The sequence below is a fragment of the Neofelis nebulosa genome, chromosome 8, assembly GCF_028018385.1.
Source record: "Neofelis nebulosa isolate mNeoNeb1 chromosome 8, mNeoNeb1.pri, whole genome shotgun sequence".
NCBI lineage: Eukaryota > Metazoa > Chordata > Mammalia > Carnivora > Felidae > Neofelis > Neofelis nebulosa.
The window spans coordinates 39,663,453-39,690,832 of record NC_080789.1 but is presented as its reverse complement, the minus strand read 5'-3'; the positions used below and the strand labels follow the sequence as shown (position 1 = coordinate 39,690,832).

Sequence of the window (27,380 nt, the reverse complement as noted above, 5' to 3'; positions counted from 1 at the left end):
AATAAACGTCCCCCTAGAGCACTAAATTTGTACACAACAGCACATCAAGCCACGTAGCTTCTATCTGAAAACACCATATTATGCTCTAAGTACCAAGTTTGGCAAATATAAGAATTTTACTTCTTTTAAAAAAGTAAGTAAGACCTAGTTTTTATCACATAGGAAATAAATAGAAAGCTTCATACTTGGGACTGTATTATAGCCCTGTAAAAAATGCCAGGCAAGTAGATGTTCAATAAATATGTGTTTGACTCAAAACTGTTTTAGGGGTGCCTGGGTGGCTCAGTCAGTTAAGTGTCCGACCTAGGCTCAGGTCATGATCTCATGGTTTGTGAGTTTGAGCCCCGCGTCCGGCTCTGTACTGTCTGTCAGTTGAGAGCCTGGAGCCTACTTCGGATTCTGTGTCTCCCTCTCTCTCTGCCCCTCTCCCACTCATGCTCTGTCTCTCAAAAAATTAATAAACATTAAAACAAACTTTTTTTTAACACTTACTTTTTTAGACTGCTTAACTTATGCCAACTTCTCATGAAAGAATGACCTCTCTTGATAAGGGGAAATGGTTGTTTGGGTTTTTGTCTCCCCCAAAAGAAGACCTGCTAATGCAAATTTACTTCTAAGTGGTTCTAAATTATTTTTATTGTGTTTTCATTAAATACCAGGACTTCAGTTCATAAATAATCCACAAAGAGCTGAGTTTTGAGTTACTAAGAAGTGAATTTCAGGTGTAGAAAAGGGGCATATTAAAATACCTTTGATATCTTTGTATAGATTTGGATTCTTTTTTATTTTTAAAGAATGTGCCTTTTTTTTACTAATACAAACCACCCAATGTATTCCACCACATAGTATTTCTTATTGGGTTGGAGGGGAAATTTTAGAAAATATACTTAATATCTTTATTTAAAAATCTGTCAACACTGGCACTTTTGCTGAACCTTGAGATACAGAAATCACTTAAATGACTGAAGAAGAAGAATAACACTTCAAGAAAGGAGGAATATACTTGAGAAAGATACAGGGGTAGAACTGAACAAAGAACAATGGGTGACTCAGTCACATGGGGGTAACATCAGGCTGCTACTTTACAAGTAGAAATAGATGTAAAAGAAACATAAAACATATTGAAGAAGAAATGGCACCACTTTCCACGCAATCAGACTTGGGATAAAATTTTCCACATGGTTCCCATGTCAAGAGGTCGGCAATAATTGAAGCACTGAGAGGACCCATAGAGCTAGCTTGCAGAACTGGTTTGAGAAGACGACAGATTCATCTAGAGGAAACAGTCTAGAGGCAGTGGGAAACACAGTCCCAGCATATACAAGAGGGGACAGAATGGAATAACTGATGTAAAAGTTTAAGACATGGGAAAGAATGGGCTCAACAGTGAGTCCATGTGAAGGTGATCAAGGGGCTAAGAACTTTGAATAACAACTCCATTTAAAGACATGGGAATGGGAAAGGAAAGGGGGAAAATGTCAGACCCATGCAAGAAGGTAAGGGCAATAGAAACAAAAGCAGAAGGACATTTCAAAAAGGAATTTATGATCAAGATCTCATACCACAGACAATGTTGCTTGCGTTTGGCCACAAGAAAGCCATTGCTTATCTTGGGTACAATGTTAGTGTCATGAGAATGGTTGCAGAAGAGACAAAGGGGGTAAATCAGAAGATCACAGAAAATATAGCAATAGTCCACAGTAATATTCCAATTGTATGATCATCTATGTGCCGCATACCACCGATCTCTTGAGGTCTGCTTTGTATCTCGAGTTTTCTATCCCTGCTATGATGAATTCCACAGATGTAAAACTACACGCATTTCTTATTTTCTAGTTCTGGAGGTCAGAAGTCCAAAATAGGTTTCACCAAGCTAAAATCAAACTGTCAGAAGTGCTGATTCCTTTTCTAATCCCCAACTTTGAGACAGAATTAACAAATAACATTGTCTAAATTTAAAATGTACATTGGAATGACTTGATAAACATATTTTGAAATAATTACAATAGGGCTCATCAATATAGCTATTACCTCACATGATTAAGCATGTGTGGTAAGAACACAAGATTTACTCTTTCAGCAAATTTCAACTACACAATACATTACTGTTAACTGTAGTCACTGTGCTATACATGACATCCCCAAAACTTATTCATCTTCTGATTAAAAGTTTGTACCCTTTGACTTACATCTTCCCATTTATCCCAACCCCCAGTCCCTGATAACCACCATTCTACTCTCTTTCCTGGAGTTCTCCACTTTTATGTTTTGCATTTAATCATGATCATACAGGGCTTGTCTGTACAACTTCTATCACTGACTTATCTCACACAGCATAATGCCCTGAGGAGCCATCCATGTTGCCACAAATTGCAGGATTTCTTTCTTTTTTATGGCCAAAGAATACTCCAATTGTGTATGTGTGTATGTATATGTACATGTGTACGTGTATGTGTGTGTGTGTGTAACATACATATATATTACATTTTCTTTATCACTTCATCCATTAATGGACCCTTAGGTTGTTGTTGTTTTTTTTAAAGATATATTTATTTTGAGAGAGAGAGAGAGAGAGCACGCAAGCACAAGTGGGGGAGGGGCAGAGAACAAGGAAGAGAGAGAATCCCAAGCGGGCTCCGTGATGTCAGCACAGAGCCCAATGTGGGGCTCCATCCCACAAACAGTGAGAACATGACCTGAGCCAACATCAAGAGTTGGTCTCTTAACCGACTGAGCTACCCAGGATCAGTTTCTTCATCTTGGCTATTATGAACAATAATACTACGGTGAACATAAAGGTGCATATACCACTTCAAAATAGTAATTTTTTATTTCCTTGAGATATATACCTAGAATGGGATTGCTAGATCATATGGTAGTTGTATTTTTTTTTATTTTTTTAGGAATCTCCATACTCTTTTCCATAATGGTTGTATGAATTGATTCCTTCTTAAAACTGTATGGGAGAATGCATTTCCTGGTCTTTTCCAGCTTCTAGAGGACACTCCTTGGTTCATGGTCCCTTTCTCCATCATCAAAAGCACAGAATCTTCCACTTTCTGATTCTGAAATTCCTATCTGCCTCTTTGACTTATAAGGACTCTAGTAATGACATCAGTTCTATCTGGATGTAACCCAGAGTAATCTCCCCATCTCAAGATCCTAAATCATCTATGTGAAGTCATTTTGCCATTGTAAGGTAACATATTCACAGGTCCCAGAGAATATCATGTGGACATTTCAGAAGAACCATAATTCTTCCTATCACAAAGTCTAAGTTAAAACACCAGAAGCAGTTTAAAATTGACTTTGACTTAATTCTTATGCATCAGTTTACCTTTGGGTTAAATAATGTGCGATTAATTCATTAACTGGAAAATGAAAATCACATTTCTAATGGAAAACTTCTACACTAGTCTATTATTTTCTGCTGAAAGGTCTTTAAGTTAAATGTTAAAATTCTTGTTATGAAATTCCATTTAATGATAGTTGGGTAGCAATAATAATAAGCTAATAGCTTTCTGCCAATAGCAGTATTTTTCTGAGCCCATTTTTTGTTGAAGCTATACTTTATTATGGAAATCACACTTGGCAGCATCTTATGCTGTCATTTATTTTCACTTTTTTAATATAAAATGTTTTATTAAAAAGGTTTCAAAGCTAACGATTTTTCCTTTGTATACATTTAAGATATGTACATTTTTTTACCTACTAAAGATATTTTGAACTTTTCAAACTATTGGACCTACTAATGTAAAGATATTTGAATTTCTCAAACTATTAGATCTATATTTTTTCCTCTTTATACAGTTTTTCCTGTATACAATTAAAGGGATAATGAATAAACCTGCTATGAATATTGAGATAACATATAAAGTTGTAGCAGTTGCTAGCCCATATTTAGTTTTCAGTTTTTAGCCTAATATAAAATACATTTCATGAGATTTTTTCACTAATATTCAAACATTTCTATAAATACTACTAATGAATAATCCTATAGATGGTGTTTCTTACTAAACTTCCCAAATTCCAAATATTTGGCTGTTCTCCACAGGAGCATTTAAGGTGGTAATTCAAATAACTGAATTTAATTATAAATGGTGGTTTATATTCCAAGTATCTATTCAGTCAGGTTTTCATATGGGTACACAAAATGATACCCTTCAGGTTTTTAAATTCTATCTCAAGGTGCTGGTAACTTGTGAGACAAATCCTGTTGATTTCATATATTCAATATAGAATATTCCAAGTTAAAATTAAGCTACTCAGAAGATCCAACCTAGAGTATGGACTTTAAGAAATAAAAATCACAAAATAAGATTTTCTCAGTGGTTATAATTTACCTTCAGGTTGCAGTATGTAAGATTTCCTCCTATAATCCTATGTTCCTATTTCTTTAATTCCTTTTGATTAAATAATGCCCCCATGCTTTCACTGTCTATTTTCTTTTTGTGAAGTTGTCAAGTGATCTCTGTAATTTAAGAGACTTTTATGTAGCTCTCTGAGAGACTATCATACAAGTCCGACTAGAAGAATAATTTACGAGGCTCAAAATGAAGGGTCATTATTAATACTGTCTTGCCTGCAATGAATATGTAGACTCTTTCGTTCACGAATGGCAGGGTTTTAACTAGATCAAAAGAGGCAGAAGGTTTTAAATGAGGTGTTATGAATGATATCATTGGTTACATAAGTTTCATTTACATTTTTAAAAATATGATTGTTTAATGAGATTACAGAACATAAAACATGTCATTTGGTGTTGGCTTATACATAACTTTCAAATATTTCTTTGGCTAAAAACACAGTTTCAGAAGTTGTGCTTTTATATAGGCTAACATTTATCAGCCAATAGTAAGCTAGAATAATAATATGCATGGTAAGTATTCTACATTATAAAGCTAAACACAGGAGGACAGCTAAGAGTGGGTTTTCTCAGTTTTTTGAAGAGGTTGATTTTTAAGTGCTTTTACTTTATCAAAGCATTCCTGACTTGTATTCAGCAATCACTGATACTAATGATGTTTATGTAGGTGGAAGAAAATAGTACTTCTTCTTACCATTTCAATGTCCAGTGTCTTTTCTTAATTACAACAGGCAAATCTAATTATTTCTTCTGATCAATCTCAATAATTGAATAATTCCTTTCCAGGCAAAATGAAATCTTAAACATTTCCACAAAAGTTTGTTTTTTTTAATATAAGCACACAGTATACGATATGCCAAATAAGAAAATGGATTGACTTTTAGTAGATGGACAATTGTAATAGAAAAATGTTTATGTGTTTGAGTATACTTATTTATATATGCTTTATTATTTTAAAAAAAGCCTTTAAACCTGAAGCCTCTCTTCTTACCTAAAAATCACCTCTTCTTCCTCTCGATTCTCCCCGGTATAGCCACTGAACTCTACGTTTTTCAATGTGTATTTATTAGTGTGCGTATTTGATGTCCCACATATACTCTGAGTGTTCTGTGTCACCCATAATATTTAGCCCCATGCCTTAAAAATAGCCAATGAGTTCCTGCTATATGCTGGATGCCACTCTAAATTTTTTAGTATATTAACTCCCTTAATTTTCAAAGGAGATGAAATGGGTACCACTGCTATCTTCACTTTATCATGAAGGAAACTAACTTAGAACAGTTACACCATCTAGCCAGAGTCACACAGCCTGAAAGTGGCCAAGCCCGAATCAGTGCCTGGTTTTAGAGCCGTTGAACACATACACTCTGCCCTGCCTCTGGAGACCTTGAACAGGCCAATGTCCTACTTTTAGAGTAGGTAACTTGCAGAGCACCAAGTACTTCTTCCTAACCTTTATTATCATTATGTTATTTATTTTTTCTGGTTATTTGATTGACGTCTGTCCCTCCCATTATGCCCAAAACATATTCATAGAACCTCTAGTATGTAATAGATGAGTAACAGCAGCTAATATGTATTAAGAATTTACCATGTGCCATGAAATACATCTTATTTTAATCTTCAAAAAGTCTATGATACCTACCAATTTACCTCTGCTTTAGAGGTGAGAAGACGGAGGGCAAAGGGAAGTTAGGTAACTTGCTCAAGGTCACACAGCTAATAAATGGTGGAACCAGTATTTAAACTCAAAGGCCAAACTCCAGAGCTGTGCTCTGAATGAAGGAAGGAATGGATTCATGGAACTCTAACTTGGAGGAAAGAATATTGAACCTGTGGGGAAGGGTGAATTGGAAACAATAGAAACCATCATCCTGCCAGAGGAAACACGGGTAACATAGCACAGAACAGTGTGCCTGGAGCACTCAATAGATGCAAATTAATCAGTGAATATCTTTGTAGCCCATGAGTTAAAAGACTTTGCATATGTAATGTTTATTACTAATGCTCTCTGCCTATTTTCCTCTTTCAGTGCCACCGTGGGCCTTAATTGCCATAGCCATAGTCGCCGTCCTTTTAGTCCTGACCTGCTGCTTTTGTATCTGTAAGAAATGTTTGTTCAAAAAGAAAAACAAGAAGAAGGGAAAAGAAAAGGGAGGCAAGAATGCCATTAACATGAAAGATGTGAAAGACTTAGGGAAGACCATGAAAGATCAGGTAATGTATTCTTCCACATTACTTCTTAGATGACTGCATTGACAGTTAATAAATGGTTTATTGTTTTATGCCAGATAAGCATAGATATCAACAAATTCTGGACAGATGTCACTGCTGTAGAAATGCTTTGCAATCCTTTCAGTCACCACTGAACATCCCAAAGTGCAATGAAAACATTTGGTAGGGTTTTCCAGTCTCTTAAGCATATGAACCAGAAAAGGGCATCCATGACCATCAGGGCCATCTTGACAGGTCCAGCATACTGGAATGATGCCTGAATATTTTGACTACATCTGTTCAGCCAGTCTTAATTGCATTTAGAGTTAGAGAAACAGAATAAAGGGTATCTGAATGTTCCCCCTCTTGGGCAAGGCGCCCTTCTAACATCACTGTTCATAATCTCTGTTAAGTAACTGAGACTTAGGGCTACTGATCATACTTGATGAAAATTACCATTTCTACATATCCATATATCTCAATAATTAATGCTCAGGAATAGTGAATTAACCAGGTAAAGGGAGAGAACTATTAGCTAGTCCTAAAGAACAAGGTATAATTTTAAGGCAAAATTCTTGTTTCATTAAGTTAGGGACAATTAAACCATAACACAGATTATAAAATCCATCCAGCTGGGTTGTCTTCCCAAGCCTTTGGATGTTCTTTACAGTGTTGTCTACATTTACTAAATTAACTGGATGATTTGGTTCAGAATAAAGTTTACTATTAATAATTAAAATTAAAGGCCTCTTCATTATTTTTTGGAATCATATTCATAGTGTTTATCTCTAAAACAAACAATTCATATTAAAAATGTAAATGTAGAGCTTTTTCATAGAAATAACATTCTCAATTACCTTTGTTTTCCTTCAAATAATTGAAAAGTTCTATTTATTCCCAAATAGCAACAGATATTGACAGTTTTTAAAATTCTTTACATAGTATTAATTACTATTAATTGAACTCTTATATAGGTGAATCTCATTAAGAGCAATTTAGTCAAGGAGGGCATTTCTAGTACATTTGCACAGTTTCCTACTTAAACATACACTCAGGGCATCAACCCCACTCCCCACCTTGAGTTTTAAACACTTTTTTTCAAAGACTCTGTAATGTCTATTGACAATTTCGCAAAGGCTCTTTTGCACTCACTGAACTTGTGTTTGGTTTCAGAGCTATAGAATCGATGGAGCGCCTGTACTCCTGCTCAGAGAGCTTTGTCCTGAGCACAAAACAACAAGATTTACATTTTTCTGAATGTTTCTAATCACAGCCACAGAAGTCCATGCACCCACATTCAACCACAGAGGTCTAATAAAGATTTTTCTCTGTAGTTCATTTGCTACATAGAAACTGAAATTTGAAAACATGTCTTGCTTTATTTCAACATTTTCTATAACAAGCAGAACTTGATAGAGATTTCTTTAAACAATGTATTGTGAGATTAGCATAGAAACAGTGTGCTATACAGACATGGACTGAATAATGTGTAGGTGAATTTCAGCTGTGTCTATGAAACAACACGAAAATACAGCCCTATCATTTTCACAACTACAAGTCAAATGTCATTTTCCCAAATCCTAGAATTAACAAAAGCACCAAATAATGTTAAATTGTAACTGTAGCATTTTTTTATCACATAAGAAATTTGTATTTTTCTTTGTGGAATTTGTTATGTATGATGTAAGATTGTAATTTATAGTATAGTAGTGGTGTTTATTACCCCTGTTATGACCTGGATAAATGACCAAGATCTCAAAATGCTAAATACAGAAAATTGATAGTGGTTCATTTTTCATGGGTCACCTATTCCTTTGGATGGGAGGGGAAGAGAAAAAAGTAAAAAAGGAATACTAGTAGGAAGTCAGTGATAGTTTATAATAATCTACTATTACAACAAAGTAGTCAAGATTTCAAACACTCAAAAAGATCTCATCCTTTCTAGTGGATTACTTTGTCCATACAGGATTTTGGAGCTCTTATTTTATGAATAACTAAGTGTACAGAATGAAATACAATTTGGACAGATAAAAAGAGACCCAGTTGTGTAACAGTAGCTTAAGGTTCTTTTTAAGACAGGCAACAGTAGTTAAAAATGTGTTCTATTTTTTAGGAGGAAGGATGATGAAGCAAAATAGAATGTACAGTTTTAGGATGTATGTCAAATGTCAGTCATCCAAATTCAAAATAGTATAAACAAGAAACTTAAAGAAAAATTTAACAAAAAAAAAAACTTAAAATTATTCTTAAATAACTACATTTTCAGAATATTTTAAACGTAATATTTATGTGAAAATGGGAAAAACAAGTACAGTCTATGACTCTCATTTACAAACAGAACAGATGCAAGAAGCATTTTATATAGGATTTTTTAAGATACATGGGCTCCAGGGCCACAAGTTTTCTACCATTTCAATCTGTGTAGGAATGAACAGAAATTCAAATTTCCATGCTCATGGCTATCCGTCTCCATGTTAAAATTTCACAACCAACTAGGAATCTTTAAATCCCGCAATGACAACAAACTAACTGGTAATAATGTGTTTATACAGAGTGAGACTTTTTTTTTTTTTTTTTTAAATTCCTTAAAGCTTGACAACACTGAAAATGCAGAGAGGCAATACCAACTTGCAAAGTCATAGGTCTGGAATGGTCATTTCTCCATGGTTTTCACTAATGTGTGTGGATATTTTAATTTTTATTTCTTCCTTCTATGTCCTCCTTATCTGTGTTATGTCTCATGACTGTTCTGGACTGTCCCTTGCGGTAGGTTTCCTCTGCTCTTTAGAAACCCCTAGTCAACGCTCGGATACATTTAGTGGCCTGGCCGCTGGGGCTCCACGGCTCAGGGTGTACCATTCTGACACACATCAAGAGGCTGAACTAAATTGATTTCTTTTTCTTAAGATAAAGGGTTCTCATTTTAACCATTCCTAACTGATTAAATACAACAGTATTAGAAAGCTCAAGTTTTTAACTGATGGGCATGGAAAGAAAATCCAGTCCCTTGTGCTACTTTTTAAGTGTGCCTTATCAAATCCAAATCTGAACAATTTAACTTAGAATAACTTCTCTAATGATTTGTAAATTAAGCACTTTTTGAATGTCGAAGCAAGCCAGAAGCATGTACACCAAATCTTTGAAATTTTAAATAAGATCTGATATTCCTAAGATACCTTTCATTACTGCAATTTAGCAAACCATCAAAACTGCTGGGTTTACAAGCTTTTTCCTCTGCATTTTGTTGGGGGTAGGGGGTGGAGGGGTATTGCTCTTGAGATATTATAATAGCTACTGATTTAATAAATCTGAGTTTAATGTGATGGTACAGAAGATGTCCTGCTTGAGCTCAGCCCTCAGGACAAGAATAGACTTAATCATTTCGATGATGAACAGTGACACTGAGAAATTATCAAAAATTTAGCCCTATTTCATGCAGAATAATCACAGAGATGGTCCTGCACCTTTTATTAGGGCAAAAACCACTTAGGAAGAAGGAGATTTAATATCTCCGCTATCTCAAATTGCACTCGGCTGAAACATGATATGTAAATTGTCAGTTCTGAAAGAGACTTTTGAGAAAGTATTTTAATCCATGAGTTTTTTGATAATCATAGAGTAACGTGTAGATTTTTCAGACAGAAATATGCATTAAATAGTTTGCTATTCTTTTTAAAAACTAAAAATCTTACAGGGAGGCAATTTACCTAAGCTGTCATTTTCTAGGCACATTGATGAGAGTGTTAAAGACTTAACATGCAGCCAAGGTTTTGAAAGGGCCTCAGTTCCTCTAATTAAACTCAGTAGTCTTTTCTGGTCACTTTGCTACTATGTTCCCTTTAATGACTTTTCCCCCACCCAAGTTGAAAGATGAAGTTTTTAAGTAATTACATTAATTGTTTCCTGCCTTTGACTATCAGTAAGTACACAACATTTTACCAGTCAGGAAAACATCTAAGTATGAACTTTCCAAATGAAATGATGTATGGCTAACCAGATTTGTGAAAGTTTCTACCCAGACATAATAACAGTAATATTCAATTTTCTCAACTCATTGTAGGCTCCTGAAAATCTTCCAGAAGCACAGAGTAGGGGAGGCACCTCTAACTACAGCTCAACTCTATATGATCCTCCCACCCAAATGAGTTCTACTGATACGATGCCACCACATCTCCACTTTTTTTTTTTTTTTTTTTTTAGGATCGAATTGGAGTTAGTAAAAGAGCCAAAATGGACAATCTTGTCAATTCAGTGCCTTTTTGAAGCAGATAGCCTCTGTATAAGTGGATGAGTTAATAGTAAAGCTTTCTCTTAACAGAGAAGAAAGATCATACAATCTGGAAGGTGGGGAGAGGTTGGGTAATGGAGCTGTAGTTTGATGACTCATGCCTTTCTGAAATCTGGGTATGCTTCTGGAATTTGAGTTCTATGAGGATTCTCCGATCTAAGTCGATAACAAGAGTTAAGATTCCTTTACCTTGTCATAGATATAAAGCAATCTATCACACACACATAGCAACGAAAATGCCATAACCAAACACTAGGGAAGAATATTTACTATATATATATATATATATATATATATATATATAGTAAATATATGTGTGTGGGTGGGTGGGTGTGTATGTATATATATATATATATATACATACACACCCACCCACAGAAAAGTTGAAACCAGTAAAATACAGAGTTTCTAGAAATTAGTAAGAGCAGAACAAAATGCTAGCAAATTTAGCGAAGGATATATACAAGTAGTCCCCAGAAGAAAAAATACAAACGGTTAAAGATTTTAAAAATTTTCAACCTCACTAGTAGTCAGGGAAATGTAATTTTATCACTTTTCAATTCTTAATAACTATGTGAAGTTTTTTAAATTATTTTTTTCTAATTCTGTAAGGCAAGAAGAATCCATATCCCTAAAAAAAAAAAAAAGTCCTAATATTTACCTCTATAACTTCTTTTTTTTCAGCACAACTATCTTGCTTAATGGGAAAATATACATTTTCAAAAGAGAGGAGCATCTGAATGTATTTTATCAAATAATGAGCTTTCTAGTATTTCAATTTACATTACACTTCAGTTTTAGGTTATCAAGAATATTCAGTTGGTCCAAACTGGGTTTTGAGAGTTCAGTACCATGATTTTTGTTCACTAATGCAAAATAAATGATTATACTGATTTCAGTTTGACAAAATGGCAAACATAACTGCTTTCATTTTTTTTTAATATAAAACAGACCCATAAATCAATTTAATTCAGCCTAGCTTTCTGTGGAGCTGTTATAAAAATGAAATGGTAAACTGAAACCAGACATGGCATAGATTTTTCTCTAAACATGCATTTGCTGGTGGCATGTTATCTCCACTGTTTCCATAAGCATTAGAAACGTACATGTGAAACATAGGAAATTAAAAGTCTTGGAGAATCACTTACTCGGCTACCTTTCTCATAGGAAAAAAGGCAAGAAAAGGCCACGCATTTCATACAAGTACTCCACTGCATGTAACGATGATGTTTTACATGATGCTTCGATCTCTTTAAACTACATGAATGTGAAACCTGGCCTGGTTAATAGCATGTTTATCATACCTCTAAAAGAAGCAGTTTTATCAAAGCCAAACATGATACCAAGTTGACATTTTCTTTGCAACGACTTTACATTTTTTGCTTGCAATATTCTGAGGGGCTTCTTCCATTGCTTCCATGTTGCTTGCTGGTTGGGGAAAAAAAAATTCCGTGCACAAGTGGAATTTTAAAAGTTATCTAAGCAGCAAATGTGAATGTGTGTCAGACAAACGGATTTCCAGCATCTTTGTGCTTTTGCTTCTAACAGCTTGGAAGTATAACCGCAGGCCCAGGTGAATATGGGTTTCCATGAATTCACTTGAGCTCACATATAATCCATTCCCTACTCATAGGCTCTGAAGGATGATGATGCTGAAACCGGACTGACTGATGGGGAAGAAAAAGAAGAACCCAAAGAAGAGGAGAAATTGGGGAAACTTCAATATTCGCTGGATTACGATTTCCAGAATAACCAGGTATTGCGGGGGGGGGGGGGGGGAGAGGAAATGACTTCTAATTCCATTACATTTTCTGAAATTACCAAGTAGAAATTGAAGCAAGATACTTCCTAAAACATTTCGTTTGCTGCGAGGGGAAAATGCAATTATCAAAGCTATGGATGAAATCGAAGTACAGGCAGTCCCCTACTTGCTAATTTAACTTCTGGTAATTAGAATTCACAGTATTCAACTGATTACATCTGCTTATGGCACTTACAGCAGGCAAGCAGAATACAAATGAACTTGGGAGTAGTCAGTCTGATTCTGACAGCTCCCAGCCACAGTGTCACCTCCACTGGCCCCTCAGCCTGAGCTTGAACAATCTCTCCTAGAATGTATGGAATTTAGATCCAAACAGGGTGAGGAACTATTGAAATAAACCACCATTCAACCAAAGCTTTCAAACAAAATGTAGGGGTACCTGGGTGGCTCAGTCAGTTAAGCATCCAGCTCTCGATTCCAGCTCAGGTCATGATCTCACTCACAGTTGGGAGATCAAGCCCCATATTGGGCTCCATGCTGGGCGTGGAATCTGCTTACAATTCTCTCTCCCTCTACCCCACCCCTCCTCTCTCAAAAAATAACAATAAAACAAAATGTAACTGTGTGATAAGGAATCCAAGATGAAAAACTAATTGCCTTCCATGAATTTCAAAGGCACAAATGCCTTATATAATATGATACCAGGTAAAATTCCTAGCATGCATAAGCTAACCATTCTCGAAAAGTAGAAAGACCAGCAACTTCGTTTCTAGTGCCTGTGACTTCTGCCCAAAAATTGACAAGGAACTGAAGACAGTAATATAACAATCATTCCTGCTTCAATTTCTCAAAAAGCCACGAAGTGCCACCTAGATAAATGATAGTATTAGGTACCTTTTAGTAACCGTGTTATAGAGGTAGCTCAAAGATAAAGGTTAAAAATCCCTACATTTAAAAAAAAAAAAAAAAACCTTCTAGGACACATGAAATTGACCATGTCTCTTTATCTTCTGAATTGTTAAATTCAAAAGCTAGATAAGAATTAGTGGAGTCAGCTGAATTAGAGATCAGGCTGTTAAGAATCTTCAGGACAGTGTCCACATCTGACAAGCAGAATTTTAACTGTCTCTGTTGTTTTGCTTCTCTCATCTTTTTAGAGGAAAAAAAAAGTGATAATATAAATACATTTACTACTAACACAGCTTGTGTTATTTCCAGTTTCATGAGGAATGAATAAATAGAACAAATACCAATGCTCAATTTTGAGCACCGAAGTCCAAAGTCAGTAACACTATGAGAGCTCTACACAGTTGCAAGAATTCTAGGAATATTTATTTATTTATTTATTTATTTATTTATTTATTTATTATTTAGAAATCGACAATTTAAATAATGTCTTCACTTTCCAAATTTCTAGAGAGTTCTTCATGAAGAATGTATTGATATGCTCTATCATACTAAAAACGTTTATTTGATCAGCTTCATTACAGCCATGGCTAGTCATTTCATAATACATTCTAGAAAGCTGCATTTTGGTTACAGATACAAGTTTATAGGTATGGATTTATACACATCTATAGGCATACTATAGTTAATAGTTAATTAAAATAGGGAATTTATAGTTAATTATAGTTAATTAAAATAGGGAATTTGTGGTCATGTTTATCCCAGCTACCAAAATTTGATCATCAGGAGTTGGTTGAGAGTAAAACTTCCTATTATTTACATATTCTGGCAAAGATGAAGGTCAATACATGTTACCTTAACATGTAATATTTTTTCCAGAAATTTAACCTTCCTTTATATGTGTATCCAGTATGTTTTAATACTTTATTCTACTTTCATATTACCCAGTAGAAATCTAGTGGTATCTCATCCTGGTTAGTCATAATTTTGAAACTTCTAAGTCAGCTTAAATTCTTTAAGTATCATTTTATAAAGTATTTTTAAGAAAATAGCATTTTTCTTACTCATATATAATGAGTGCTTTTATTGTTCCCTTTCTAGCAAACATCAAATTGTTAAAAAGGTATTTCATTCTGAGGTCTAGGAGAGTCTACCTGATGAAATATTTTTTAATTAGTATGCGTTGATTTTTTTTCCAAATGTTCTCAGCTAATCTAATTTATAAAATGAATCCTACGAGTCATGAAATATAGTGTGAGGAATTTTATATATTAAGCTATAATCAAATATACATGTTTGCTTACAAAAACTAAAACACAACTGTAAAGTACTCTAAATGAGAGGCTTTCATGGCAGAGAGAAATGTGATATTTATCTTCCAAGCAGAAGAGAGGGGGGTTGGAAGAAGTAACTCCACCCCTTGTCAACAAAATTTCCAAAACTCTTTAGAACGTAAGTCACCTAGGTTTAAAGAGTTTAGGTTATAGGACAACTGCATTCCTTCCCAAAAGAAAATTCCTTTCAAAAAGTGAGGAGAAGGGGTACCTGAGTGGCTCAGTCAGTTAAGCATCTGACTCCTGATTTTGGCTCAAGTCATGATCTCACGGTTCGTAGGATCGAGCCCGGCATCAGGCTCTGTGCTGCCAGTGCAGAGCCTGCTTGAGATTCCATTTCCCTCTTTCTCTGTCCCTCCCTGGCTCACTCGCTCTCTAAATAAATAAACATCAAAATTTTTTTACAAAGTGAGGAGAAAACAGAATCTTGCTTATTCACATTGCTATCTAAAGGCAAATTCCAAATACCAACTTGGCAAACCAAGAGACAAACCATTTGCTTTACTCATCATGTCTTTATAACCTGATGTCTATTTTAGCTGTTCTTTGACCATCTGTTTATGTTTTGCATATGTACAATCCAGCACTCTCATTGCTACTGTTGTATGATGCTGTCACAAATATACTGAGCACTAAAACGGAAGCAACAATCATCCAGAGTATGGGTCCCAGTTAAAAACTGAGCCAACTAGCCAAAGTGTCCTTACCAACATAGTGGGTCAATTTTACGGAAAATGAATGTGACTTTTTTTTTTTTTTTAAAGGAAGTGAATTGGCTAAAAAGTCAGACTCAAATTTTCAGGCCTGATGTGTAAAGCCATAATGTAATTGCATTTATGGACAAGGGTCTATTTTTGTTTTCCATGTGGGTCTAAACCAGTCTGTTGATACAAAATGTCTGATGGCAACACCTCTAGAATCATCTGCTCACACTTTTTATTCTCTTTGCAAAAACATGAACAATGCCAGCTACACTCCCATTCATAGTAATACAAGAATTTATCACTGAAAAAAAGACATGGAGAAATCTCTGCATTTGAAAAAAAAAATCAGAAACTTGGTCACTTAAAACATTAAAAATCATGGGGCGCCTGGGTGGCGCAGTCGGTTAAGCGTCCGACTTCAGCCAGGTCACGATCTCGCGGTCCGTGAGTTCGAGCCCCGCGTCGGGCTCTGGGCTGATGGCTCGGAGCCTGGAGCCTGTTTCCGATTCTGTGTCTCCCTCTCTCTCTGCCCCTCCCCCGTTCATGCTCTGTCTCTGTCTGTCCCAAAAATAAATAAAAAACATTAAAAAAAAAAAAAAACATTAAAAATCATATCTGTAATCTTGCTTTCATTTATGTGAAGCTGAGATTATATTCTTTGACTCCATGTCCTATATTTAAACAGAATAAATGATCATTTTACTGTAAATTAAAATAAAAAGTAGGCAGCATACAAATAAAGGTCAAATATGATAGAAACTTGCACGTCTTATTTTTATTTCAAAATGCTACCCAATTTCTAAGAAATTTCTACTGCGTTGGTCTGAAGCTTTGAGTTTAGTATAAAAATTTCCTACTTCATAATTACAGACTTGTTATTGTTTAACAATTTATTTCCATTTACAAATCATGCCCTGGAAAAAAAAATAATAATGCACAAGGGCTTTTAGCAACTGGAAAGTTATTTGATTGCAACCCTTTTGCAAATATGAATTCCATATTTAACTGTAATCAGCAACCTTTTAAAAGCCTCTTTTGTGTTTGAAACCAGGCTTCCCAGAGCCTGCATCTGTCATAATTGGGTTTCTGAAGTCTATATGGCTTGCTTCACTTGCCTTCTGGGTTTAGATTCATAAGAGAAATAAATAAAAGTTTATTAAAAGCAAAGAGGAAGAGGGAGAGAGATCACAATATGCAATATCGTGAACAATCTTTTCTAAAATGTCCACCAATGTTTGTGTTTGCTTTATTCTGTCTCTCTTTCCAGCTGCTGGTAGGGATTATCCAGGCTGCTGAGCTGCCTGCCTTAGACATGGGAGGCACGTCTGACCCCTATGTTAAAGTGTTTCTGCTGCCCGATAAAAAGAAGAAATTTGAGACAAAAGTCCACCGAAAGACCCTTAATCCTGTCTTCAACGAGCAATTTACTTTCAAGGTACTTTTTTTTGTACTTACTAATAACTTTTCCTCTGTGGTTTTAAGAACCATCTCATCCTGACACATACATAGAAATGCACATGACCACTTATTCAGAGGTTCAAGGATGAGTCTATTCAGAATATTTAAAATTCTTATCTTCATTCCAGTGAGGATTCTGCACTGTGTTTAGATTTGGTTAAAGTAGGATTCAGCTTGGCCATCTCAGAACAGAATACAGACTGGAGTATAATGGGGATGTCAATCACATCCAAAAAAAGGAAAATCAACATCAAGTGAGCCAATAGACTTGAACATTTCCCCCTCTCTTGAATAAAGACAAAAGAACAATGAAATTGTTATTTTCCTAAGTCTCTAAGTTCCCAAAATTAAGTTACAATCACAGAATAAAGTAAGCTGTGTTCCACTGTTTAAATGATACAAATAGGTTTTACCCTCATTGCAGAATTCTGTGTGTACAGGGGCAATCTAAGCACTTAAAGACCATTCTGAACCTATCACTAACAAGAATACAAACCTATTGTTTTTCCGCATTTCTAGCATTTGCCTTTAACTCTAGGCTCTTCCCTAGCGCTCTGAATCTTGCTGAGACACCTCAGTTGACAATAATAAAGAGAGATTCTGGCCATAAAATAACTGACAGGAAAACGTACCCTGCAGGCCTCAGGCATCTCTACATATACAGCTCTGTAGCTCATATCTTAAAGTCACGCATAAAAGCACTTCTTTGGTAACTATCTTTAATATGTGAAAAAATTGTAAAATGCATTACTTAAAATAATACATTTCTGAGAAATGAAAGGTCTGTGAGTTTGCCAGCAGGTAGATTCAACACCACTCATCTATCAGCCAGCCTTAGCGATAGCATGTGCCTCATGCAAGCAAATACTATGGTGCGAAATAAAATGGATGCAACTAAGGGCAGGAGTCATTTTCTCGAGCCTTGTTTCCAGTTTTGTAAGAGAGCAATGTCTTTGTATTCACTCAAATTTCAGATTTTGTGACAAAAATCTCCAAAGTATTGTCAGTAATCTTATCTAAAACCTACACTTTTTCATACCCAGATAGTTCATTTAGAGTAGTAATAAAAAGATTCTGGAACTACTCAGCCTATGAGTAGCTCATCACTATGGTCAATATACCACAAAGCATAGAATGAAGATAAAACTAATAAAATATTGCAAGTGGTAATGACAATCATTCTGTTTGGCTATGTATTAATTTTCATTTAGGTCAGGAGTTACTGACCACAATTTAAGATTTCTTAAATTATTTGAAATACTATGGTGTCTGAGTTATCTGTGTATTATTTCAAAAAAATGTATTTCTAAAATTTTATTAGTAATTTCTGTGACTTCAAAAGGTTTAATTACTGAAATTTTTAACTGCCTATAAAATTTCATCAGGTTCTATTTTATTTCAAGAATGCTGACAAAGCCAAAGTGTAATATATTTTGATACACTTAGAACTATGCTGTTGTTTCCAGAGAACTGGTTAATTTCTCCGGGAGACATTGTAGATTATGCATCTTGAAATGCCAACAGGCAAGATGATGGAAGAACCGAAGCATAATAGTTTAAAGAGAATAGGCTTTAAAACTGAGTTCAAATCCACTTCACATGAACGTGACATGCCCTGACCTAAATGCTTCTTTTCCTCCAAACTCCCACCTGAAGGAGTTACTAATCATTCAAATAAGAAGTACGTAAGTGCCGACTGTACCTAACATGTATTCATTCAGGCTTCACTGCTCTGTGAAGTAGGTCTTAGTATTAACACTATTTGATAGGCGAAATGTGTGAGGTGTATTTGCTTGCTCCAGGCCCTTCAGCCGGAAAGTGGGAAAACCCAGGCCTGGGTCTGTCTGACCCCAAGCCTAGGTTTTTTTGTTTTTTGTTTTTTTTTTTTTTTGTTATTTCAGTAGAATCACAAAAAAATCCAGAGTGATTTCAGAAATAAGACGAAATATTTACCCCTACTCTAAAATTCATTTCTTCCTTTGAAATTCAGCTGTTTTGCAGGGTTTTTTGTTTTCTTCTAAAATGGAAAAAGCATGGTTCCTCCATTTTAGTCAAAGTATTTTAATCAGATGCTAAATAGATGACAAATAAGTGAGAAAAAAACCAAACTTTTGATAAACTAAAATTTCCTATACGTATATGGTCAAATACGCTTCCTTCTCCTTCCCTTAATATGCAAAGCTCATTGAGAAATGTTTGATGGAGCTCAGACAACCATTTGTACTGACAAAAATTGATCAAACCTTCAATACAAGTCCAAACAATTTCTTAATTAGGCATTTCTACCCAGTTACTGAAGTGTACCTTCCTTAGAATGCACTACTTCCCCTGAATATTAAAAATGTCACCAGTAAAAATCCCAGCCCACAGCATCTGTCCCAGATATATCTGAACAGCTGGAGAACCCATCAGCTCTTGGCCTTTTGCCACCATTCATCCTAACAAGTGTCATACCTAAGAATGAACTTCAAGATCTTTATAATGCATCTCTGATATTCAGAACATCAATTTTCTAGTCAGTTCTTGTCTATCTGTAAATTGTTTTAGGGAGCGAGGCAACTTGTGAATTTCATTTAAATCCTTTCTGACTCCTAGCATATCTTTTTCATAAATCACTGCTCCATTAAATTGTAGCATCCAAATGGCTTGAAAGACTTAGTGGGACTTTGGAAGCAAGTTTTCCACCCTAAGTTATACTCTTACAATATAAATGATCATAACAATAACACAATATCCTACAAGTAAAACCTACATGGTCAAGTGCAATACATCTTAGTTTATTCTTGTATTAAACAAATTCCCACCGGAAGGAGGTACTAATCATTCAAACGATACATATTTAAGTGCCTACTGTGTGCCAACACTGCTAAATCTTAAAGTGTTTATAGCATGACTAATAGTCAATCAATATCAATAATACTAATTATTAATCAATCAATAATACTAATAGCTTTTAGAACTTTAGGATAAAGCAATAACTGACTATGGTAAGTCCCTCATTTCTCCCAGTTTAAGCCTCAAGCAGTGATTCAAATGAATTCATTTTTAAAAGGCACCATTACCTCCCTGTTTTGCTTATCCAACATATATATTACAATTAAACACTATAAAAAGTAACATTTTAAATTTGTGACCAGATTTTTATCCTCATCTCTTTTTATTAAGGTGCCATACTCAGAACTGGGTGGCAAAACCTTGGTGATGGCTGTATATGATTTCGATCGTTTCTCCAAGCATGACATCATTGGGGAATTTAAAGTCCCCATGAACACAGTGGATTTCGGTCACATAACTGAGGAGTGGCGTGACCTGCAAAGTGCGGAGAAGGAAGAGGTAAGGAAAACATTAGCATTTCTAATCAGACAAGCTGTGCTCGCCAGTTGCTGTTCACATAATAACCTATTGAGAGATGCTCTCTACAAAGGATAACGTGGGCCTCCAGCTGCTGACAGCTGGTAAAATAGGGTTAAGGGATTGCATAACCTCATTACAAAGTATACTGGTCTTCTGGGTCTCATTTGAAAGAAAAGAGAAAGATCCGTGCACCATGTCTATAGATAATTCCCTGGACAGACACACATACTATCTGTTTCTGAAAAGCTCACAAAATGCCAGACACGTACACATCTACTTTTTTAAAAGGACAGTGAAAAATCATCTCATTCTTTGTATTTTTCTGCAATAATTTTGCATTTTCTACATAGGTTATGTAGCTATTGAACAGAAATAAAATAGCACTTTTCCCTTGATTATTTCTGCATATCACAGACCGTTCATTGTTTCTTCTACAGATATCAGAGCATGATGGGTGGAACATCAAATATAATTCACAAAGGCTGATATTAAATCCATTTTTTAAATAAGTCACATTATTATAGTACTCTTCACATTGTTTTTTCCCCAGTTTTAATAGTTCAGCACAGGACTTTTCTGTGATTTAAAAGGGAAGTTCAATATCTTTAGTGCATTTAAACTACATAATAATCAATTCTATTTGATTATGCTATGCCTGCCTGGCACTGGCGTTTTTCTGTGCAAATGTCTCAACAGGCCAATATCACAAAGGCAAACAACTCTAGCTTCTCTGAATTCCTAAGGCAAGTCAATTTCTAGCTATTTTTTGGATCCTGACAATCCCTTGGGTTTATAATCACTCATGGGATTGCCAACAGCCTCCATCATTCAGGATCCCTGGGATTCTGTAAGGCGTGATCACTTTGGGGCCACCCAGGAGATGAAAAAGAGTGGCCCAAGTTTTCAACACATTCAATCAAGCCTATCACTTCGGAATCCTCACAGCCTATGGTTTTCTCTGACCAGTGAAACTTAGTGAGGTTTTAGAACAGATTTGTTGATTGCTGTTTTGAAATTGAATCTTACTAGTGCTCTAAATTTGTCTGTAAAAAAGGAATAAAAATTATCTGAGTTAAGCTCTCCTTTCCTTTTGGAAAGAATATACATAACTTAACCAAATGCGTTAGTCAAACTTAGACTCTTGGATACTTAAACAGATTTAGCCGCACCGTGGATACTCAAAACCCATCCGAGGATAATATTGAGTTTTTACATTTTGTTATTTTTGTAAGTAGTTCTTCTTTATGAGTGAATATCAATGTTAAATCCAACATCTGTCTGAAAATAATATGATCATGTTTCTAATTTTTTAACAAAGTAATGAGCTGTTTCATTGAATTTTTATGTTTTATTGAAATGTTTTCCTTTGTAAATTCCTTGCAACTGGGGTGCAAAGTGGGACCATGACAAATATTTATTAACTGAAAGGTTTTTATTAGTTGACTGGTTAATCGTTAGCTTGTTAGTTGAGTATCAAAATATGACCCACTCATGCTTCACAATGGCTACCTGCCCAGAGTGCATGGTTCATACTTCTCACCTTCATCTGGTAACTATAAAGTGGTATGGGATTCATACCTCACTGGGTTTCTGAAAAGTTTGCAAGTATTTGTGCCTGAGTTAAGAAAATGTAAGCCATCAAGCACTTTTTCCTTTCTCAAAAATTCTTTGAATGTGGGCAGAGTTTGAATGTCGACAGTAAGCTGATAGGTTTGACTCTGGAATCTAAGAGTAGATAGACTGTCCAAGAAGAATCACATTTTTTTTCTTCTCACCCCCTTACTTGCCCTCTCCTATCTCTGTCTTCTATTTCTTTCCTCTTCTTCCAGGTCTTCTCTCCCTATCTCAAACCTTTGTAGCCCAACTCATTCAAAAATACTATTTGAGTATTTACCGTAAATTGCTACATTTCTGGGACTGTGTAGGTACTCAAGAAAGTAAAAAGGGTAGACACTGCTTCTGCTTTCATTGCATACAGTGTAGTCTAATTCTCCTTCTTCACACCAATCTTTGCCTGGCTTACTGTCACTGAGACTGGTTTCTGGAAAAAGTCCCGTCTTTAAGATCAAACACTCCTGGGTTTCATTCCCGACAAGTCCATTCACTAGCTCAGAGAACTTGGTCACATCACTTAAGCTCTCTAAAATTCAGTTTTTTTTTCTTCTTTAGAAAGTGGTTTAACATTATCTACCCTTTGTCTTACAGACTGACTAGGATAGAGTGTAAAATACCTAATACAGAGCCTGGTATGTGGTAAATGTTCAATAAGCAAGAGATCTCCCATTCTCTCTTCTTGGCTAATCTTGTTTGGGTTCTCTTTCACTTCATGCTTTTACCTCCCTCTTTGTTCTAGCCTTTTCCCTATATCCAAATCCACTTCTCTCTTCTTTTCCTCACCACCATTCTATTTACTGAATGTCCCTGGAGTTTTTAATGGGAAGTAACTCTATAACTACCTTCTTAAACTCTAGAGCCATTCCTCTTGGATACCTACTTGGGAATAGTAATTTTCAGTTTTCAGTTGAGTGGCTCTTTCCTTTTATCATGATATAAGCAGCCTCATAAAACAGGTGTCTAGTTTACAACCTATCTCTGGATGACTAGAACCAGGTATAAACTGTCTCATAATAAATGAAGTAAGATCCAATTACATTTTTCATCTGAAGAATTACTTATTCTCACTGATATAGGCTCTAGTTTTTCATGCTACTGTCCATTAACTGCAGGAAATTATAGTTGTGTAAATAAATTGAAGTCTCAGATTGACTTTGCTTCTCACAATTTTAAAGATACTGTTTTTCCATTTTACATGAACAATTCCGTTCATGATTTTTATTTCTTTTTCATCTAAAAGTGTAATATTTAATGTCATAAGGAATGAAAGACATAAAGGAAAGTGGAAAAAAGGAATTCAAGACATAGCTTTGGAATCTAGAAACTGAAATCATGGTCGTCTGTTCACTTGGTTGACACTTGGATTTAAATAGGTTAAATCCCACCCACTGAGATCCAACATTGTGATTTTGATCGAATGGGGTAGGGCGTTGTCACCCAAAAGTTGAACAATATAAAAGTCATAAGATGATGAAGCAATTATGTAAGTTAAAAATTATGTTATTTTAGTGATCAACTAAATGTGCAAGCAGTTTAGAAGGAAGAAAGGGAAGAAGCCTTATCTGAAAGTTACTAAGCGCATGTTGAAAACGTAAGGTGTGTGAAAGAGATAAGCTATGGCAGGAAGAGCCCTAACAAGTGCAGAGCTCCCACTGTTAGATTCTAGCCCCTGAGGAAACATCTCTGGATGACTTTCCATTCCAACTTGTTAACTTTCTCTGACACAATCATAGCCACCTCCTAACAGAGGAAGATGGAATTTGACTTTACAGGCTACTAGACTTTTGTGTTCCTTTTGTTTCTTTAAATCAGAAATGTATATCCTCTGAGTTGAGAGATGGTAACATATAAAACTTTTCCTTATTTTCCCTTTTTGATATAGGGCCTCAAAAATCAGCTTTTGGCAAAAGGTTTTCAATTACCCATTTGCAAAATGTTTCTAATATGTATAACCCCAGGCTATGTTTTCAAGATAGTCTTTTCTTTTAACTTACCTATTTTGAGGGGGGGGAGAGAGGGAGGGGAGGGGGGGGAGAGAGGGGGGAGGGGGGGAGAGAAGGGGGAGAGAGGGGGGGAGAGAGAGGGGGAGAGAGAAGGGGGAGAGAGGGGGGGAGAGAGAGGGGGAGAGAGAGGGGGGAGAGAGAGGGGGAGAGAGAGGGGGGGAGAGAGAGGGGGGAGAGAGGGGGGAGAGAGGGGAGAGAGAGGGGAGAGAGATGGAGAGACAGCGCACAAGCGGGAGAGGGGCAGAGAGAGAGAAGGAGAGAGAGAGTCCCAGGCAGGGTTCGTGCTGTCAGTGCAGAGCCCAACTCAGGGCTCCATTTCACCAACCATGAGATCGTGACCTGAACCAAAATCAAGAGTTGGACACTTAACTGACTGAGCCACCCAGGTGCCCTGAGATTGTCTTATTTTTAATTATTCAATAAAATATTTATGCCAGCCACAAGTCAAACCTGAAACTAACCTTCTTACTTTTAGAATAGTCCATTAATTTTATACATCTGCTTAATTACTTCAAATGTTAAAATCAATGGCTAGAATTCCATTTTTTTTAATTTTATGATTTTATAAATTGTCTCAGTTCTGTACCCTAGCATCAGGTACATCTTTAAATCACTTAGATATTTTTTATTTTAGCATTTTGTTCTAATTTTTAATGTATTTTAACCCCCATGGCTTCCACTACTTTTTATCTCTAAAGACAGCATATACTATATAAGAAATATATACTACCAGAAAACAACTAAATCTTTTTTTGACTTTTGAGTAAGTCTGTCTTATGACTTTACCAGTACTGTTTTTGTCTCCATTAGAGAATAAGTCTATCATTTCTGCTTTGTGTAGAATTTGTTAACGAGTGATTTTTAAATGAGATTCTGTAATCCAGTGCAAATGGAAAAAAAATTGATTGCTGAATTAAAGCAAGTCAGGACATAATTTAATTAGTACCCAAGCAGAAAGGAAGAGAAACTACTTTAGTGCCTTAATAGAAAATCAATTTTGCAACAAAATTTCACATTTTTAAGCCTAATTAGGAAAACATTTACTTCACAGAAAAGCATTTGGAGAATACATATTCATTCAAATGGCAAAAGTTTTTCAGCCTCCACTGGTCAATTACTTGATACATCTTTGGAATGGGTTAAAGTCTTTACTCCTTAGGACATCTTTGATGTCCAAAGATCATAAAAGAACTGATGCTTTTTCTAAGTATACTTAGCAGTCAGATGGTAACTCATGCCCTCCGAGAATCTCTGCGCAACAAATCAATGCCCCAAATGGAAATCCTCACAAAAGGTTAACTGGTGGTATTTTAAACACAGATGCCAATAAGAACCCTTCCTGTCGTTCACAATCTCTCACATTAGAGAAATCCAACAAAGACACTTATATCGATCCACAACATTCCAGGAAGTTCCACTTATTTCTATTTGTTTACTTGTTCATTGTCTGTCTTCCCCAGCTAGACTGTAAGCTTCAAGTGCAGCAGTAGCCATATTTATTATTCCCCGCCATGAAACCAAGTTTAATCACAGGAGGCAAGCACACAGTAGGTGTGCAAAAATATTTTTTAAAAATATTTTTGATTGAAGAAATGGGGCAAGGTGTGTATTAAACTGTGGGGGGTTTCAAAATTCCCCCTTAAAGTCTATGTTAATAATTGTAATTGTGTTCTTATTTTATAAATGAGGTCTTAGGTATTCTCAAAGTCTATCAACAAAACATCCTCGTATTAAATGATGAAAATCGTTTAATATCTTTTGGGGCATTTTGGTCTGTTGCTTTTAAAAAAAGGAAGTATAGATGCTTATCAAAATCACTGTTATTACTGTTTGTTAATGGACATGAAAGTGGTGATAGTTGTTTTTTTTTTTGTTGTTAAAGCTTATTCAGTATCTCATTCTTCTCTGTAACTTTTGCTTTTCAATTTTTTATTTAAATTCTTAGTTAACATACAGTGTTTTCAGGATATTGTTTTCAGGAATATAGTGTTTCAGGAATATAGGAATATTGTTTTCAGGAATAGAATTGGTCTTTCTCTGATTAACATTTCCCTTAGCATAATACTTTCTGGCTCTATCTGCACTGTTGCAAATGACAAGATTTTATTCTTGTTGGTGGCTGAATAATATTCTATTATATGTATGTACATACACTACATCTTCTTTAGCCGTTCATCAGTCAGTAGTCATTTGGGCTCTTTCCATAGTTTGGCTATTGTTGATAATGCTGCTATAAACATGGGGGTGCATGTACCCCCTTTGAATCTGTATTTTTGTATCCTGTGGGTAAATACCTAGCAGCACAATTGCTGGATCATAGGGTAGTTCCATTTTTAGTTTTTTGAGAAACCTCCTTACTGTTCTCCAGAACAGCTGCACCAGTTTGCATTCCCACCAACAGTGCAAGTGGGTTCCCCTTTCTCCACATCTTCGCCAACACCTGTTGTTTCTTGTGCTGTTAATTTTAGCTATTCTGACAGGTGTGAGATGATATCACAGTTTTGATTTCTTTTTTCCTGATGAGTAATGTTAGCATCTTTTCATGTGTCTTTCTCTGTAACCTTCTCACCTGGTTTCCATGACACACAGAGAGCTTGCAGTTTAGCTTAGTCTAACTTTACCTAAAGTTAGGATTTAGTTCAAGCTATAAGGTAAGTCTCTGTTTGCAACATGGAAATTTACCCAGAAGGAGATGGAAAAGAATCAGCTTCAAGGAGAATTCCAAGAATATGAACAAATACCTATGTTTATCATAGAGTATTTATTGCTAGTCAGGTCTATAAGTAATAGATATGATAGAGTGGTACTTAGTTGTCTTATAATACATTAAGACCATGATACAATTTAGTGCAGTTAGTATATATATGTTCATTTTATGGGACTTGGAACATAATAATTCCATTTAAACTAGTACAGAAATAGAGTTGCCTTTGATTTTTGGTATGTTTTTGGGTGTAGCTATGGTTTACTTGATTTTGAATCTTTGGTCAGAATTCCCATCACCAATTATAACTGTATTGTTATGCAGTGTAAGTATTGCCTGTTTCATGATGTGGTTTCTAAGAACATCATAGGATGTTCTTAGAACATATAACAAATAACTTAGAACAAATAACTTGAAATATCCCTCTAGTGTGTAGGGTATAATTTGGCTGCCTTTCTAGTTAAAAAGACTTTTCACGCGCAAATGGATGAAACCAAATTCTCACTTCACTGAGTTCCTAAATGAAAATTTAATATCATTTTACTTTCATTGTATTCTCTAGAAAACTAAATTTAGAGTCTAAAGAATTAAATTAGGGGAGAGAGACTCTGGTTATTTTCACAATACCCTTTCATGACCTTCCATTGTCACATACTTTAACCTACTGAGTTAC

At 35.5% G+C, this 27,380-nt stretch overlaps 1 protein-coding gene across 5 annotated transcripts in view; it reads left to right on the top strand.

The window, feature by feature from the left end:
* SYT1 (synaptotagmin 1) overlaps positions 1–27,380 on the top strand; it is a 558,476-nt gene that overhangs the window by 390,586 nt on the left and 140,510 nt on the right. For 4 of the 5 annotated variants that reach the window (XM_058741937.1, XM_058741938.1, XM_058741935.1 and 1 more), the window contains 4 exons: positions 6,399–6,583; positions 12,502–12,624; positions 16,842–17,009; positions 20,198–20,365. In XM_058741937.1, coding sequence (XP_058597920.1) covers positions 6,399–6,583; positions 12,502–12,624; positions 16,842–17,009; positions 20,198–20,365 — 644 coding nt within the window. The remainder of the gene's footprint in view (positions 1–6,398; positions 6,584–12,501; positions 12,625–16,841; positions 17,010–20,197; positions 20,366–27,380) is intronic. The other variant, XM_058741939.1, reaches the window with a different exon arrangement.